General features: G+C 46.1%; 1 protein-coding gene across 4 annotated transcripts in view; it reads left to right on the plus strand.

Annotated features, from left to right (window-relative positions):
- Positions 1-17,653, plus strand: part of Sh3gl3 (SH3 domain containing GRB2 like 3, endophilin A3) — a 127,622-nt gene that overhangs the window by 69,881 nt on the left and 40,088 nt on the right. For all 4 annotated transcript variants that reach the window (XM_060367460.1, XM_021660127.2, XM_060367461.1 and 1 more), the window contains 2 exons: positions 7,700-7,768; positions 15,476-15,548. In XM_060367460.1, coding sequence (XP_060223443.1) covers positions 7,700-7,768; positions 15,476-15,548 — 142 coding nt within the window. Of the gene's footprint in view, positions 1-7,699; positions 7,769-15,475; positions 15,549-17,653 lie in introns of those variants that run through there.

Genomic DNA, 17,653 nt, shown 5'->3' on the forward strand with positions numbered 1-17,653 from the left:
TGACTATGTCTTCAAAAGTGCATGCTGCTCTCACTGAGGACCTGGGTTCAGGTCCCAGCTCCCACACTCAGCACTCCAGCTTTAGGGGCTCCAATGTCCTCTTCTGGACCCAGAATCTGCTGCCTCAACCCCCTCCCCTATCCCCACCCTCCATATCAAAATGAAAACAAAACCTTTGTTTTTTCTTTCAAAAGCAGAAGAGATGGAGAAGTCCAGATTTCCTTGAAAACATATTATGCACAGAGGGTGGCGAAAGCTATGATAAGATTTACCATTAAACCACTGCGGCATATGGATGGGAACCCCACGCATGAGTTTTGGTTTTCCCAGGTACATTTCTTTCACAGCTTGTCACTGCTCTCTGTTGTAGTCTCTGCTGGTTTTCATTTTCCTATTTCTAAGATGACTGGAGCTGCCGAGTTAGAGCTGGACAGGGTTCCATCTGACAACGGCCCCGGGGCCTCCTGTGGTAGGTATGGTTGGCAGATTCACAGGGTTTCTCTAGAGAGCCCAAGTCAGATGTGTGATTTGTGGTGGGGACACTGAAGAAGCTGGACTTCCAACACCATCCCTTTACAGGTTTCTACCTATGGTTCCTGTTTCTTGTCATTTCTTGAGTCTCCCTGTTCGTCTGGTCCCTCCCCTACATCCATTTGGCTGATCATTCTGGAAAGATCCCTTCCTGCAGTTACCTGCTTAAAGTCCACCTGGCTCATGGCTAGGAGTAGCACATGACCTGCCTGCCTGTGTGACCAGCCTGTGTGACCTGTCCCCTGTGTGACCTACTTGTGTGACCTGTCTGTGTGACCTGCCTGTGTGACCTGTCCCCTGTCTGTGTGATCTTCCCCTGCCTGTGTGACCTGTCCCCTGTGTGACCTGTCTGTGTAACCTGCCTGTGTGACCTGTCCCCTGCCTGTGTGACCTGTCCCCTGCCTGTGTGACCTGTCCCCTGTGTGACCTGCCTGTGTCACCTGTACCCTGTGTGACCTTCCCCTGTGTGACCTGCCTGTGTGACCTGTCTGTGTGACCTATCTGTGACCTGTCCCCTGTGTGACCTGTCTGTGTGACCTGCCCTGTATGACCTGCCCTGTATGACCTGCTCCCTGTGTGACCTGCCTGTGTGACCTGCCTACCTGACCATCCTACCACTTTAATTTGTCAGTAATTTTTTAAAAGTGCTGTCTCTGTACTAGATATGTTCGTGCCATGGCCTTGTTTATGCTTTTCTCTCAGAAATGCTACCTCCTCCCTGGTGTTATACTTATAGTCTTCTAGGCTGTCTTCCGGAACTTTGTGGACACCTCCTGGCAACATTTGCTTCATTCCATCTGCTTTCTAGTGGAGGCTCTGCACCTGTCTGCCGAGGCAGTGCACTTGTCTCTGGGTGTGTTGTGTGGCTGTGCCTTGACCATGGTGTTTATAGCATACTGTATTGCTGCCTTTTGACAGACACCTTAACTTTAGCAATTAGATAAAACATGTTGTATCAGTTTGAAACATTAGATTGCAGAACAGTATTTTTGTTGATTTAGGTTGAATGATACTGGTTTGGTTTAAAGCAGTAAGTTGAAGGATTTTTTTTCAGTGTTTTTAAAGGTATCTCTTGACCTTTAAATATGGCTTTTGCTACATTTCACAGGTTTTGATCTATCTATCTATCTATCTATCTATCTATCTATCTATCTATCTATCTCTCCATGCATCCATCCATCTACCTATCACCTTTCTCTCATCTATCTATCATCTGTCTATAATTTATATCTCACTAAGTAATCTTGACTGGCCTGGAACTCATAGAGAATACCTTGCCTCTCTCTCCCTCTTATATGCTAGCCCTGATGTTTACAATTCTGTTGGGACATATGTGAGAGTGTGTGTGTGTGTGTGTGTGTGCGCGTGCGCACTTGTGCTTGTGCAAAGGCCAGAGATTTTGTCAGGTGTCTCCCTTATTCACCCTCCATCAGTGAGGACCTCTCTCTCAGCCTGGAGCTTGCCAGTTCTGCTCACTGGCTGGCCAGCAAGCCCTAGGGGTTCTTTTTGCCTTTCCGGTGTTGGCATCACAGGCACACACTGCTTCGCATGGCTTTCTGCAGGCGTGCTCTTGGCTTTTCTATGTGTGCTGAGGGTTCAAAGTCAGGTCTGTGTCTTTGTACAGCATGTTTTTACTAACTGAGCTATCTCCTTAGTCCCCCAAATTACTGTTCTGGGGCAGGATTCTAAACTCTTGTCCTTATATATTTACTTTTACTGTTGATTCCCACTCTACTTGTGCTACACAGACAAAACAAACAACCCCCCAAACAAAATAGCCGTATTCTCTATGATATTGATTGTGACCTGGGCATGGTCAGTTTTGTCATGCTCTATCCATACTCCCAAGAATGCACATTTTTAAAATTTGTTGACTGAAAAGGCACATAGGTATATACATACATTTGATCAATGATAACTTGGCTTTTCAAGCCCATGTACTGTGTGTGTGTGTGTGTGTGTGTGTGTGTGTGTTATGCTGTTCGTTGATGCAGTATCATTACGACTGAGTTTTATGGTTGCTCCTTTTATTGGCAGCCTGAGATCCCAGACAGTACTTTGCCCAGGAAAATATGTCCTGTCTGGTATTATTAAAGGCTTTATTTTGGTTAGTGATTTCACAGTGTGTATATATTTATCTATTTGCTCTTAATATTCTTACATGTTTTGCTTTAGATGTGACTCTAGAAATATTTTGTAGCTGAGCTTTAAACATCCATTCATTTGCACACAGCCCTGGGTTTGATTCCCAGCACCACCAACAAAGCCACAATATCCATTCTATTACTTGATCCTTTAATACACCCATGATTATTGTTGGTCTACTGGGAGTGACTGTAAGTATCTTATTTTGTGGTTTCTATTGGCCATTCCCTAGCTCTCATCTGCACACCTTTCCTTAGTTTCCTCTGGCTTGAAATGCATTGGATCTTCACCCATGTATTGGTAAGGACCCTGTATTAAAACACACATAGTGCTATTCCTTTATAGCTTTGTGCGTTTCTAGTTAACTGTGAATTATAGGACGAGATGCTTCTTAGATGTCATTCTGCCATTGTCTAAAGTTGTGGCCATGTCACACCTGCTCAGAGCCCAAGCTTTGGGTGCTGGCACACCCACAGCTCTACCTTGTCCTTACCTTATGATCACCTGGGGTTTGAATGAACACAGACATGAGATTCTCCCTGTTTATTTTCAGTGAGTACTTTATCACAAGAGTTTGTCCACTTCCATTCCCCACCTGCTTCTTGTATACCACACTTTCCCTCTTGGTTCTGTTTTTTTGTTCCCTTGAAATAGCATTTTAACATTATTTTCAACAGTGACCCTGGTGGTGTGGATGTCTTTATTTTGTTCTCATGTTAAAGAGAAGTTGCGGCTTTCCCCAGTCTGAGTTCTTGGAAGCCCACCCTCCCTGCTCTCCTGCAGCGGCTGCTGCTGAGGAGATCTGCTCTCCACTTATGGCTGCATGGCTTGTCTGCGCCCCTACCGGCCCCACCCAACAATAGTCTTGGAGATTTTACTTTTCAGATCTTGATATTGATTAATATTCATCTTTCTTAGTAACTTGAGTATATTTTCAAAATGAAGGACTTATATATTTGTATAATAGGAAAAAAAAAACCTGTTCATCTTTTGTTTTTTTGTTTTGTCTTTTTGAGACAGAAATTCTCTGTGTAGCCCTTTCTGTCCTGGAACTTGCTCCGTAGACCAAGCTGGTCTCGAACTCAGATCCACCTGTCTCTGCCTCCCTAGTGCGTGTATTAAAGGTACATGCCACCACTGCAGGACCAAAACTCCCTATTCTTAAGAATGGATTTTTTGATGCCTCCCCGGGGGCGGGGTGTGTGTGTGTGTGCCTTTCATCTTGGAGCTGCCTTTCACTTGCTCTGTCCTGACTAGCTCTTTGGTTAGAAAATGGAGCTCTGTCTTTTGTTTGTTTGTTTATGTTTTTGTTTTTGATAAGTCCCTTAAATACTTTGTTTACTAGTTTTGGTCTTACTATGCCCAATCTGGAGTTCACTGTTGTGTCTGGTTAGGTTTTTTTTTTTTTTTTTTTTGGTCAGATTGATACAAGGGATTACTGGGGAAGAGGGCACCTCCTTTGAGAAAATGCTTCCATCAGGATGGCCTGTCGTTAAGCCCACTTCGTGTAGTGCCACAGCTAGTCCCGAGGTATATGAGAAAGGAGGCTGAGCAAGCCATGAGGGACAAGCTGGTAAGCAGCACTCCTCCACCCTCTCTGCCTCAGTTCCTGCCTTCAGGTTCCCATCCTGAGTTCCTGCCGGGCCTTCCTGGATGGCGGACTTGAAGTGATAACATGCACTCAGCCTGTTCTCCCTGACTGGGTGAGACAGTCTCATTTATTGAGATTTTCACAACCAGACTTTATTTCTTTTAAGACTTCTAACTTTTAAAGATAGGTCTTTAAAGTTCTGTTATCTTGTGTGATTTTTTTTTTAATTGAAGTTTTCTCCCACCTAACAGTTTTGGCCCAAGCAAATGTAAGGCTTCTAGCACCTTGTTCCACAAAGCTCTTTTGTTAGCAATGAATTCATCCTATTTTGGATAATCCTTCTGGCTCTCTTTCTTGGTGTTATATTTACTCAGAATTTAGATTGAGGATAATGTTGGGAAAGTATCCTCTGACCTCTAAAGCCCTCTGTGTTCTAGGTAGCTGGCAGGTGTGCTCTCCCCCTCCCCCCCCAGATTCCCAAGCCCCTCACACAGAGCTGTAGCTTCTCTCCCATGGCAATGTTTTGGGTCCCGACCTAATCCACAGAGGTGGGGCTGCGTCAGATACGGTTTGCACCTGAATTCCTTTTCCAGCCCCCGTTTCCTTTCTGCTTGCAGACCTTAGGCAGAGCAGGAGTCCACACTCTCACTCTGCGCACACTCTTAGGTCTCTTCATCCAGTGGAGTCCCTGCTGCCACCTCTTCCCCTGTGTGCAGACAAGATGCCCAGGGGGCCTGGGGTCTTAGCTGCGATCAGCAGGCTGGGACTGAATTCTTTTTCAGGACCAGAAAGAGACTTACTCTGCTTCTAATCAATGCTTTTTTTTTTCTTTCTGGTTTTGTTTTTGATATTTACGGTGTCATCTCTGTTTACCCAGAACGTAGGGAATGCCCTGACTTGGAATTTATATGGTCACCTCGTGTAGGAGTGACGCTTGCATGAGTGTGAACCTTGAGAGCCCAGGAGAGCTTCCTCACAGAGCGGCTAGCTGGCTGACCCATCTTTAGAGTGCTTACATCCCAGGTGTCGGTCACTGTGCTTGGCTCCCAGCAGGGACTGTATGCAGGGCGTTCAGTGGTGACGGACTGTGAATGGCTGTATTAGTTGTTTCCCTGTTGCTGGCATAGAACGCTGTGACCAAGGCAGCTTGTAGATGGAAGGTTTCTGATCTAACTCTCAATAGTAGGTAGCTCTCCAACAGGTATTTCAGGATCAGGATCTCTGGGTGGGCTTCTCTAGTTCCGGCAAAGGAGGAGATTGTAGCTAGCTAAGCCAGTCATCTTTGGCCGTGCAGCACACCGGCCCTGTAGACCACCGGTGATGGTCTCCCCATGCGGCCTTTCACTCTCTGACAAGTGAGCCCAGACCTTGTGGATCTCAGAGAAGGAACAGAGGTCAGTAGTCTCACAGCACAGTGTACAGTCCGTTCTGTTGACTAAAGCAAGTGGAGGGTGGAAATCCTGTTTCTCAGTGGGCAGAGCTATACAGCGTGGCAGCCATTTTTACCGTCTCCCATGGCAGCAAGAGAGAAGGCCAGAGAATGTGTAACTCCCAGGAGAGGCTCAGGGTATCACTCCTAAGAGTTCGGAAGGGTGCTCTGGGTGATTTAGCTCCTCACTGCGTTTGGCATAGAGCGTAGTCTCCGGTGTTTCTTTGAGGGTCATGTCTCATATTAAGGCCTGGGGTGAGCCTCTTTGACCTCTGTCCTCAGCTTGAACAGTGAGAACTGGCAGGTGGATTCTCTTGAGGACCTCAGGCTCAGTGGCTTAAAGCAACACGGATTATTGGACGTCCTTCCTGGGCTTGGGGTGTGGCTTGAGGTTCTTGCGCATGCTCCCTCAGCTGTGGGTCGTCAGGGTGGCTGTGGTTCTGGAGAGCGAGTGGCCGTCTGTGACGGTCACTGCTCACTTCTCTGCCTAGCAGGGCTTGTCCACAGGCAAGAGGGTTTCAGGAAAGTGGGTAGCAGCACACAGGCCTCTTTCTAGCTGGCCACAGGGCCAGCCTGGTGGTGGGGCAGTAGGATCCAGGCACGATGGAGAATGCTGGCCATCTTTGTAGCCACTCTCTTCAGGGAATCCTGTATCACATCTCTGATTTAAGTTAAACCCTGTCTCTGTTTAACCCCGCCCCCTGTCCCACATTCCACAGTGACAGTGTGTGCATGATAGTAACAGTGCAAGCCGTAAGACCGAAGCCGCAGTCCTTTTCCCAGCGCTTACTGGGACATTTATATACATATTAATGCTTTAAAGCCATAAATAAATCACAACTGAATGCTTTCTAAAGAAAACGATTTAACACACTTTGTTACTGAAGTCCATTCTCCTTGCTCACGAAGCCAAATCCCTTGGGGCCTGAGTTGCTCTTCTGAAAGGCTTTTCTGAGCAGTTGTGTTGGTCCCGGAGTCTGAGGAGGCCTCTGCCGCCTCCTCGGCGCTCATTTTCTTCCATTCTTCCTTGAGCACTCTCTACAACGGAATGAAACTCCTTGCTGTTCGGTGCACACATCGGCCTCTAATTACCTGGATGCATTTTTTGGTGCTCACACTGGTGTGGTGTGTGTGCATGTGTTTGTGTGTGCACGTTTGCACAGCCCTGCAGTTAGCATTCAGCGGGTAGAGATGCGGCTCCTAACGTACACACAGCCTCGAAACAGATCTGGGCTCAGTAGCAAACCACTCTTTCCGTTCCTACCTCTATTTTTTCCTTTCTAAAAATATTGTCACATCCTAGCGGACCTTTTCCCCCAGTGCTGCACACTGAAATGTTGCCTGTCCTTAAAAAGCAAGCTCATGCCAAGTATTCTAGGAAACAGGTCTGAATGACTTGCCTTTAACACTGCAGACTAATATTAAAAAATAAGATGTTTTTTAAGCAGCCCCGGGAGTCTACCAGTTGATGCTTTGGTAAGGATTTGTATGTGGTCCTAGTGGCGGTAAGTTGCTGTAATCGCCTGTCCCTTACATTCCAGCTGTTTGGGCACTAACTTGTGTCTACCCTTGTGTCCAAGCTGTCTTGCCACCACTTACGTTAGAACTACTGTGTGACACCTGATGAGGATTGGTGAATAGTGAAGCTTGAACAAATGAGAAATGTGCATCTTTCCATGGCCTTTTATTTGGTGTGCGTGTGTGTGTGTATGTGAGATGTCACAGTGCACATGCAGGGGTCTGGGAACAACCTTGTGGAGTTGGTTCTCCTTCCACCTCTACATGGGTTTCAGGACGAGAACTCAGGTTGTCTGGACTGCCTGGCAAGCGCCTTGCCATCTTGTTGGTCCCTGATAGTTTCCATAAAGGGTATGGTTTAAAAACAAAACAATGCCAACCAGAACTAAGATAATTACAAGATTTTTTATTTTATTTTAATCATTTCAGTGAAAGAAATGTAGAGAATCATTGTACAGTGAAAGCATCTGTGTTTGTTTTTGCAGCTCTTTAGTGAAAAAATAAGTGGTGCCGAAGGAACGAAGCTAGATGAAGAATTTCTGGACATGGAAAAGGTAAGGCTATTTGAACATGTAAACACTTAAAAATGAGCTCTCTTCACCACGCAAGAGAACCTCCTACTGTAAGAATATTACGTGGAAATACAGGATGTTCAAATACAAGCATGGGGCATATAACCTGGAAGGCAGGACGTCATGCTTCCTAGCTGAAGTCAGGTCCCTTGTTGACCCATGTCCAGTCCGGGCTTGCTGAGGAAGGGACTGGGATGTGGCCAACTAGTTCCCTCTAGTGGCCAGAAGATAGAATGCAACAAAGGAGGGCCTCCAGGGCCAACGTTACTAACGGTGCTCACAGATCTTGGAGAGTCAATTGTTTCCGGGACAAGGATTTTCCGATACATAGCAACTGTTTACCTTTTGGGAATCTAGGATGCTGTTCCTATATGTCTTAGCAGCTGCACAGCAAACGCTTCCCTGCCATTAGAACCGACACGGTGAACTCGTACGAGCTAATTTGTCGTCTTGTCGGCTATGATAGAGGGAAGCATCCAGAATCATGTATGCAGATGACACAGTTTAGAAGAGCGTTCCTGGGTCGGCACAGCAATGAAAGACTATAACATGCCAGCGGTGGACTGCAGAACTGCCCCTTCTCCTGTCCCCCGGTCATCTGCCGGGAGAGTAGCTCTTGTGCAGGCCGGGTTCAGTGCTCAGCTCCCCACCCTTGGTCTTGGGCCCTTTGAGCAGAGTCCAATAATCAGACTCGCAAATCCAGAGAGGGAGGCCTGGGTGTGGCTCACATCCACGGTTGGGGAAAGCCCAGCTCCGGGCAGTGGCCTGAGGGGATATTCCCTTTAATGTCTGTTGGACCTGTCCAGCCTTCCTCTGGGAAGTCCCCCCTGTTTTCCACCCAGGAGGATTACAATTTCTAGAAATGTTAAGACCCTAAGACGAAAAAGCTATTTTGTGTTTCATTTTGAAAAACAAATTTCTGTAAATCGAAAACCGTATGAACATTTTAATATCATTGACACATGTGAAGTTGATTTTTAAATTTCCTAGTATATAAGAAGAGGATGTATATAGCTTACTTACCAACTGCATTATTCAGTTCAGATGGTAAACTTAAAAGCAGCCATCAGGAGTTGTGCTATTGTTTTTTAGAATCCAGGCCTGGACTCCTGAAGCCCTGGCAAGCTAGGCTCAGACACCTGTTCTCAACAAGCCAGGTGAAGAGATGGGTGACAGTGAGGAGCAGGGGAAAGTGGTTTATTGAGTGTAGACGGGTAAGAGTGGCAAGCAAGGGAAAGCAGTTTAGTCAGTGTAGCTATGTTTGCATTAAGAAGAGAAACATGCTAAAATTCTGTGTGAAATGAGTCTCAGATTTCACTCGGGAGCAAGAGGTGTGTACTAGGCAGTGCTGGCCAGGGTGTGGCCTCACCCTTGACCTCGTTTCTGCTTCAGGTGGATCTGAGGTTGTCAGATGGTGTGAAGTTGCTTCCTGGGAAACAGGTTCCTCCTCAGCTGGGCACCAGGGCTTCCCTGGCTCTTTCCCCTTAGCATAGCATCCTGGGAAATTACAACACTCTGATAACCGATAGGACGGACAGGGGTGTTTTTCTCAGGAAGGCCTTCATCTCTGCCCAGGCAGCTGAAGGTTGAGCCGATGGGCTGAGGTCCCTCTTGTTTACTCCTGCTGTGTGTTTTTCCTCCAGAAATGACAGATAGTGACAGAAACACAAAATGATATCTATGCTTTAGTATAGCACAGAACAGCATGTAGCTCTGTGACTGTGTGTCATGTTACAGAACTACGTAAAGGACTTCATGGGAGAAATTAGGCTCATGTGAAAGACGACATGAAAATGACAAAGTAGTGGGAAAAATAACCCACGAAATGCTAACTAAGTGATGCTAACATCCAAGTACATGATACAAAAAATGCATTAAATGGAAAAAAACACTTTCTTTTAAAACTGTCATTTTAATGTGTTTTTTGACAATTTCATCCATGTATCTTAATCATATCCATGACCTCTCTAACTTTCCCCAAATCCCTCCAAAAGAGCTGTTTTTGAAAAATTATAAAAAGATGAACCCAGTGTGGCTTACCAGAAAAGTATCAGACAGAGTTCTAAATCAGTTTGTACCACGTGACACAGCTTCTAAATTTGTAAGGTAAAAATTGCCAGGAATACAGGAGAATGGATTAAAGTCAGAGAGGCTACCCCTCCCTCCAACACATGCACCTCTGTTGTAAGTAGCAGATGGAGCAAAGGTTCTCATAGGCTCAGGGAAGATTTGAACAAAATATTAATAACTTTGACTATAAGCAAGTAGATGCATGCATTCCCCAATAGAAATGCTCGTTCTTTCCAGATGCTTTGGGTGCAATTATGAAAGGATTCATGGGGAAAAGTTTCTCAAAGTCGATTCATAGATCACAATAATCACAGGGAAGATAGCATCCAAATTCCAAATGTTTGGATTCTCAAAAACATGTGAGCTTTGGGCTGGAGAGACAGCGCAGCATGTAAGAGCACTGGCTGCTCTTTCAGAGACCAGGATTTGCTTCTCAGCACCTACCTGGTGGCCCACAACCATCTTGTAACTTTGGTTGCTGGGGAGCCAGTGCCCTCTTCTGGCTTCCCAGAGTAGCAGGCACACACACAGGGAAAACAGTCATTTATATAAAATAAAAACAAATCTCCTTTTAAAATGTGAAATCACTTCTTCATTTGAAGAAGATTTTTAATAAAAAGTAGAATTACATATTACTCCATATAAGTGACAGAACTCTGCATTCCGTACCTGTGACATGTGGCTATGTCTCAAGCAGAGTTAGCAGGAAATCAGCGTTGAGAGAAAGCAGGGACATCCCAGAGTCCAAAGCTGGGAAACAGCCAATTAAAGCCCTCCATGTGGCAGGTGCTGCTTCCTGTGGGGGCTGGGGAGGTGACGGGGGGGGGGGGCTGACGTGGAGCCCTGCTCCTGCAGAGGAATGCAGTTCAATCCGCGGGGCCATGTTAACTCTGCTTTAAGTTCAGCTCTAGGGATCCGATCCCATGCCTCTGGCTTCTGAGGGCCTCTGCAGCACCTTCTCACAGACACATGCAGACACATAATTAAGAATAAAAGAAATCAGTGCGGGTAGGAAAAGACGGATAGGGCGAAAGTTAACTACAAAAAATAAAAACCAGATACCAAGCAAGTTTTCGTTTGTTTGTTTTAATGAAAAGGTGGAAAATCATCAAGTATGACCAGGAGGAAGAGCGGGAGAAAGCACAAATGTTCATGGCCAAAAGAAAGAGGTTATGATCACAGCCATGGACAGTCTTAGTCCTTTTGCTTTGTTTTCTGCATATGCTGTAGTTTTGTCTGCGTAGGTATCTGTGCACTGTGTGTGTGTGCCTGGTGCCTGTGGGGGTCAGGAGAGTGTGTTAGACCTAATTGTAAGCTGTCACGTGGGCGCTAGGAGTGGAGCGCAGGTCCTCTGAGCCACCTCTCCCGCCCCCAGATACAGCCTGCTTAGTTTACCCCATGACCATAAACTCCTGGTGCCCTCAGACCCTGTTCTGCTACCCAGCCCCTGTGTTGCGCTTGGCCTGGAGCGTTAGTTTCACAGGCCCGGGAAATCCTGTTTTTAATCAACTGTACACGGCCTTCCTCAGCATGCTTTTACGTCCCCCCCACCCCCCGAGTGCCTCTGTTTTCCCTGAGTTTTGCCAAAGATATTTGAATAACAGTTTGTCAGTGCAGACAGGCCCACGTGTGCACGCGCTCTCCAGCCGTTGGGTTTTGTGTCTTTGTTTTTAAACTTCATGAGTTACTTGTGTCAATTTTCCTTTTGACCGCCCATCTTTGCCAACATAGTCAACAATATGATTTGTTTTCCCTCCCGATCAAAGAGTTTTCCTGTATACACGCCTCACACTGCATCTCACCAGATTATTTTATTATAATTTTAAAAATTTATAGTGTGAATCCTGAGCTTTATGGATGCTGATCTCTTGTAGTTTTTTGTAGTTTTCCACTTTTTGTAAACTTCACGAACTATATCACTATTTAGTGTGCAATTTTTGTGTTGCAGTTTAATCATTTTTGATCGTGGGATCACAGGCCAGGCTTAGATGTTCCTTCCCACGTCAGCACTTTGAGATATTCTTCTCTGTTAGTACATTTGGAGATTTTGGTCAATATTTTAATTCTACATATAATGTGAATTATGAATCTTACTTCATTATCAACTGCCTTAGGGTTCCTATTGCTGCAGTGAAACACCGTGCCCATAAAGTGAGTTGGGCAGGAAGGGTTCATTTGGCTTACACTTCTGCATCATTGTTCCTTACCAAAGGAAGTCAGATCAGGAACTCAGCCAGGCAAGGACCTGGAGGCAGGAGCTGATACAGAAGCCATGGAGGGTGCTGCAGTTACTGGCTTGCTCCTTTTCATTGTAGATTTGCCTAAGAGTGGCCACTAATAACCACAGGACACAGTCAATTCTAGCCTGTTTGGAAATCTCCTTTGCCAATGCCATTAATCTAAAACTCTTCAATTTAGCTTTGGGCAGACTTTTTGAACAAGGGCAAAGGCAGCTGCGTTCTTTGCCAATATATTACAAGAATGGTCTTTGAGCCACTACTAAGATCCTTTCCCCTGAACATTCCTGACGGGCCTCCACAGTTCAAATCCCCCTCAGCACCACTGTCTTCCATGGTGCTACTAGTATGACCCATGAGGTCCAGCTTAAAGCATCCCACGGCTTTCCTAATCCAAAATGCCAAGTCCACATTCCTCCAAATAAAAGTGTGGTCAGGCCTGCCAAAGCAACGCCCCTGCCCTTGGTACCAACTTCTGTCTTAGGGTTTCTATTGCTGTGAAGAGACACCATGACCATGTCAGTTTTTATGAAGAAAGACATGTAACTGGGGCTGCCTCACAGTTCAGAGGTTTAGTCTGTTATCATGGCAGGAAGCATGGTGGTGTACAGACAGACATGTCCTGGAGAAGAAGCTGAGAATTCTACATCTAGGCCCACAGGCAACAGGAAGAGAGGTACTGGGCCTGGCTTGAACATTTTAAAACCCAAAGCCCACCCCTAGAGACACATTTCCTCCAACAAGATTATACTTCCTAATCCCTTTCAAGTATTGCCACTCCCTAATGACCAAGCATTCAAATCTATGAGCGTATGGGGCCATTCTTTAAAAAAAAAAAATAGTAATATCTTTTTAAATTAATTAACATCCCGATCACAGTTTCCTCTCTGTTCCTCCCTCTTACCTTCCCCCTTCCATTTCCCCTTCCCTTTCACCTGAGAGAAGGCATATCCGGGCTATGCCAACACACCTTGGCATATCAAGAGGCAGTAGGACTAGGTGCATCTTCCCCTGCTGAGTCTAGACATGGCAGCCCAGTTAAGGGAAGGGGAGCCAAAGGCAGACGACAGAGTTAGAGACAGCCCCTACACCACTTGTTAGACCCATGTGAAAACCAAGGTGCACAGCTGTTACGTAAGTGTAGGGGGCCTCCGTCCATTCTGTATATGGCCTTTGCCTGGTGGTTCGGTCTCTGAGTCCCCATGGGACCAGCTTAGTTGATTATGTAAGTTTTCTTGTGGTGTCCTTGACCTCTCCCCCCCCATCACTTTTCCACAAGATTCCCTGAGTTCCACCAGTGAGTCTCTGCATCTGCTTCCATCAGCTGCCGGGTGAAGCCTCTCAGAGGACAGTTACACTAGACTCCTGTCTGCAAGTATAGCAGAATGTCATTTATAGTGCCAGGGGTTGGCTCTCCCGCATGGGGGGGGGTTCAAGTTGGGCCAGTCATTGGTTGGACATTCTCTCAATTTCTATTCCATCTTTATCCCTGAGCATCTTGCAGGCAGGACAAATTTTGTGCCAAAGGTTTTGTAGGTGGGCTGGTGTCTGTGTCCTTGCCTGTTTACAGGAGGTGGCCATTCAGGTTCCATATTCTCTGTTGCTAGGAGTCTTAGCTAAGGTCACCCTCATAGATTCCTGGGGGTTTCCCTTGTCCTCGGTTTCTGGCTGCCGGAGCTGCCTCCCCTCTCCCCCCTGAACCACCAATTTCAGTTTTCAGTTCTTTTTCCTAGCTCTCTCTCCCTCAGTTTCCCCCGAACTTGATGCCTCCTGTTCACCTCCCACCCCTTCTACCACCCCATTTCCTCCCTCCATCTACTTCAGGTGTTTACTTTATTTCTCCTTCTGAGTGAGAGTCAAGTATTTCCCCTCGGCCCCCCTTTTTACTTAGCTTCTTTGGGTCTGTGGATGGTAGCCTGGTTATCCTGTACTTTATAGCAATATCCACTTATGAGTGAGAGTCCAGGCCATGTGTGTCTCTCTGGGTCCGGGTTACCTCAATTAAGATGTTATTTTCTAGTTCCATCCATTTGCCTGCAAATTTCCTGACATCCTTGTTTTTAATAGCTGAGTAGTATTCCATTGTATAGATTACCACATTTTCTTTATCTAGTCTTCTGGTGAGGGACATTCTAGGTTGTTTCTAGTTTCTGGCTGTTACAAATAAAGCTGCTATGAACATAGTTGAGTAAGCGTCTTTGTGGTATGGTGCAATATTTTTTGGGTATATGCCCAGGAGTTGTATAGCTGGGTCTTGAGGTAGAGCTAGTCCCAATTTTCTGAGAAACTGCTAAATTGCTTTCCAAAGGGGTTGTACAAGTTTGCACTCCCAACAGCAACGGTTTGTTCACAGGGGCCATTCTTAATTAACCCATCAAATCAACTTACCATGTTTTAACCAAAATTGATAATTGTGATGAGATTTGATATGCTAATTTGTGGGAAGGTTTACACTTTTCTAAAACTGTATTTTCCTACATAGAGAATTACATTTTTAAATCGTCTGTTCTCGTAAGATATATTTCTTTTTAGGACACAGTTTTTGTACTGCTCTTCTGGCTGGTATCTCCTTTTCCTTATTTTTTGGTGGGTTATTGATGGTACAGAATAAAATGAATGAACTCTGTGTTGGCACTTTCCTGGATATTTTATTAATTATATGTTAATTGAAAACGAGTAATGTAGAATGGCAGAAGGACAGAATCAGGCTTAATGTGGCAGGAAAAACCTCTGATGTTAACATCTGACGGGCATGGTGGCTGTGTTACGTTATAATACTAATGATGGTAGTTGTCTTAGAGCAGCTTCTAATGTGACTCATTATGTCATGACAGCATCTATAAGCATGGCTACTCAAGTTCACTCTGCAGATGAGAATAAGTCTCTTGTCTAATCTTAATGTTGAGACTTCTCCAAGTGTCTCTATGCATTGAGTAGAGTAGTAATGTAATGACTATCTCTAGCTCATTCACATTCGTTTTAACATTGTAAAAAAGAAACGAGTGCTCTCTAACATCACTGGGAACAGTGATGTTTCAGAGTCAACTACAGAGAAGAGATCGCCTCTCCCTAAGATGCTGAAAACACCTGTGTTAAAAGCATCACAGTAGGACTAAAGAGGTGGCTCAGCAGTTAAGAACACTGGTTGCTCTTCCAGAGGACCCAGGTTCAATTACCAGCATCCACAGGGCAGCTCACAACTGTCTGTAGCTCTAGTTCCAGGAGATCTGACACCATCACACAGGCACCCATGCACACAAAATAAAAAGAAAATTTAAAAAATCACCACAGTCGTGTTAGAAATTAAATTAATGGAAAATGTCTGTCATTAGTTCTGTGACTTCAATGAGTCTTAACATTTCTGTTTTGTCTTGTTTTAAAGAAAATAGATATCACCAGTAAAGCTGTTGCAGAAATTCTTTCAAAAGCCACAGAGTACCTCCAGCCCAATCCAGGTAATGTCAGAGCGCGTCTTGAAACATTCCGCTGCGCATTGTGGCCATAGATTCTCTTGACCTGAGCTCCTCTGCACGAGGCTGACGCAACTTGGAAGCCATGTCCCTGTGTCCAAATAATGAAATTCAGTTGTTGAAAGTGGAGTCTCCGGTGACAGTCTGGCTGTAGGGAGTCCTAGTTGGTGGGGACAACAGGCACTTTGGTGGATCTTGGTGCACGTGGTAGGATGGTGTGCACTGTCTCGGTACCGTACTGTCTGTACTGGTCCCAGGACAGGTACCCCTACTTGGGCATATTTCCTGTATTCCAGTGTTCTTCAGAAACCCACTGCACACTTTAAAAAGGTTTCCTTAGTTGTCTTTTCTTAATTGACAAGAGAGTCCTCTATCCTGTTCTAATAGACCTGTACATTAACCTGAGGGGTCTCACTGTGACCCCAGTGCTGACGTTGGGGTGTGATTACATGCTCAGTGGGAGCCATGTGAATGTAGAGCATCAGCTCTGCCCTGGCCACCATCCCTGGCTGAGGACAGCCAGCAGAGGGCGCCCAAGCTTTGTGCCTTTCCTTGTAGGGTTTTCTGTGGGAGTCACTGTGACTCCCTCAGCCACAGGAATCAGAGAGCCACACCCACACTCGGTGACTGTCTCAGAGCCTGCATCCAACCAGATCATCCGTGGAGAACAGGGAGTATAAAGGGCTTCAGAGGTGTGTGATGTAATAGGCCTAAAATTTGCAATGACATGTGCTTTGTCTAGTCTCATCAACGACTGGAGTGACCAGTTCCTTTCCCGCTGCATCAGCCTATAAAAATCCACTAAGAGTCACTTGTATGTGACACTTCTGGGTGCCAGAATGCACAGTCAGGCAGGCTCCACCCTCTAAGGACTGACACTGGAATGGAATCAGGGGCAGTTGGCCATTAGGGGAAGTGTGCAATGGGCAGAGACTCTGGTTATCACGGAGACGAGGAGTGATGCACTTGAAGCCTCTGGTCCCGTCCTGTGCTCCTTACGAAAGGGAAACTCGCACACGTTGTGTGTGTGTGTGTGTGTGTGTGTGTGTGTGTGTGTGTGTGTGGCTTGTGCGGCTGAATTTAGTGGCTGGGTGGTGCCTTTGGGTTTGGAGGTCTGTAGGATAAGGTCTTTAAGGCTGATATTGGCAAGGCTGGAAAGGCTACTCAGAGTGTACCTGAAGCCCAGCAGAGCCAGCCAAGACTGGACACACAGAATCCCAAACTTACCCCAGACCAACTGAATCAGGCTCTGCATTTCAAGATGCCCTAGTTACCTGCTCATACAGTCAGGCTTGAGAAGAACGTGTCTAGAATACATCAAATATAAATGACCCTGGTACCACAGGCAGTGCCTCGTATCCTCAGCTTCATGCTCAGTTCACAGTCTCCACTCCCATAGATGCTTTCCAGTCTCTCAAGCCAGCCCACCGCGTCCACGGATTACACAGTAGGGATTCCCACGATATCTTGCTGACAGACATTTCTAGGCTTTCGGGGACATCTTGGAGTCTTCCCGCATCCTCTCCCTTTCCTGGCACCACCACAGAGTTGATGAGAGTCACACCATGTTCTGACACTCAAAGGATGCACAGTGAGGTACAGGAAGGGCAGGTGTTTTGGGGGGCTCTCCAGTTCCCAGGTCAGCACAGCGTGTGACCTGGATGCATTAGGTACAAACACCATAAGCAGGGCAACCTACAAGAGAAAGCCCCTAAGTGGGCTGGCTTGGGGTTTCAGAAGGTCACATCCATGCTGGTGGACAAGGACATGGTAGCAGGAACAGCTGAAAACACGCGTCTCAAAAACTGCAAGCAAGGAGGCAGAGAACACACTGGGAATGGCCCAGGAAGCCTCAAAGCCCGCCCACAGTGGAATACCTCCTCCCACAAGGCCACGCCCAGTCCTTCCCAAACAGTTCCACCAACTGGGGACCAAATAATGGAACGTCTTACTGAGCCTGTTGGGGGCTACTTTCATTTAAAACACCAAGCCAGATGTGATAAATACTCAATGCTTAAGTCAGAGACAGAAAAGAAGGGGAGAAGCCACAGCTGCCCACCCCCTCCCCAGAGAGAGTTGTTGAGCTGCAC

The sequence above is a fragment of the Meriones unguiculatus genome, chromosome 14 (assembly GCF_030254825.1).
Source record: "Meriones unguiculatus strain TT.TT164.6M chromosome 14, Bangor_MerUng_6.1, whole genome shotgun sequence".
NCBI classification, from domain to species: Eukaryota; Metazoa; Chordata; class Mammalia; order Rodentia; family Muridae; genus Meriones; species Meriones unguiculatus.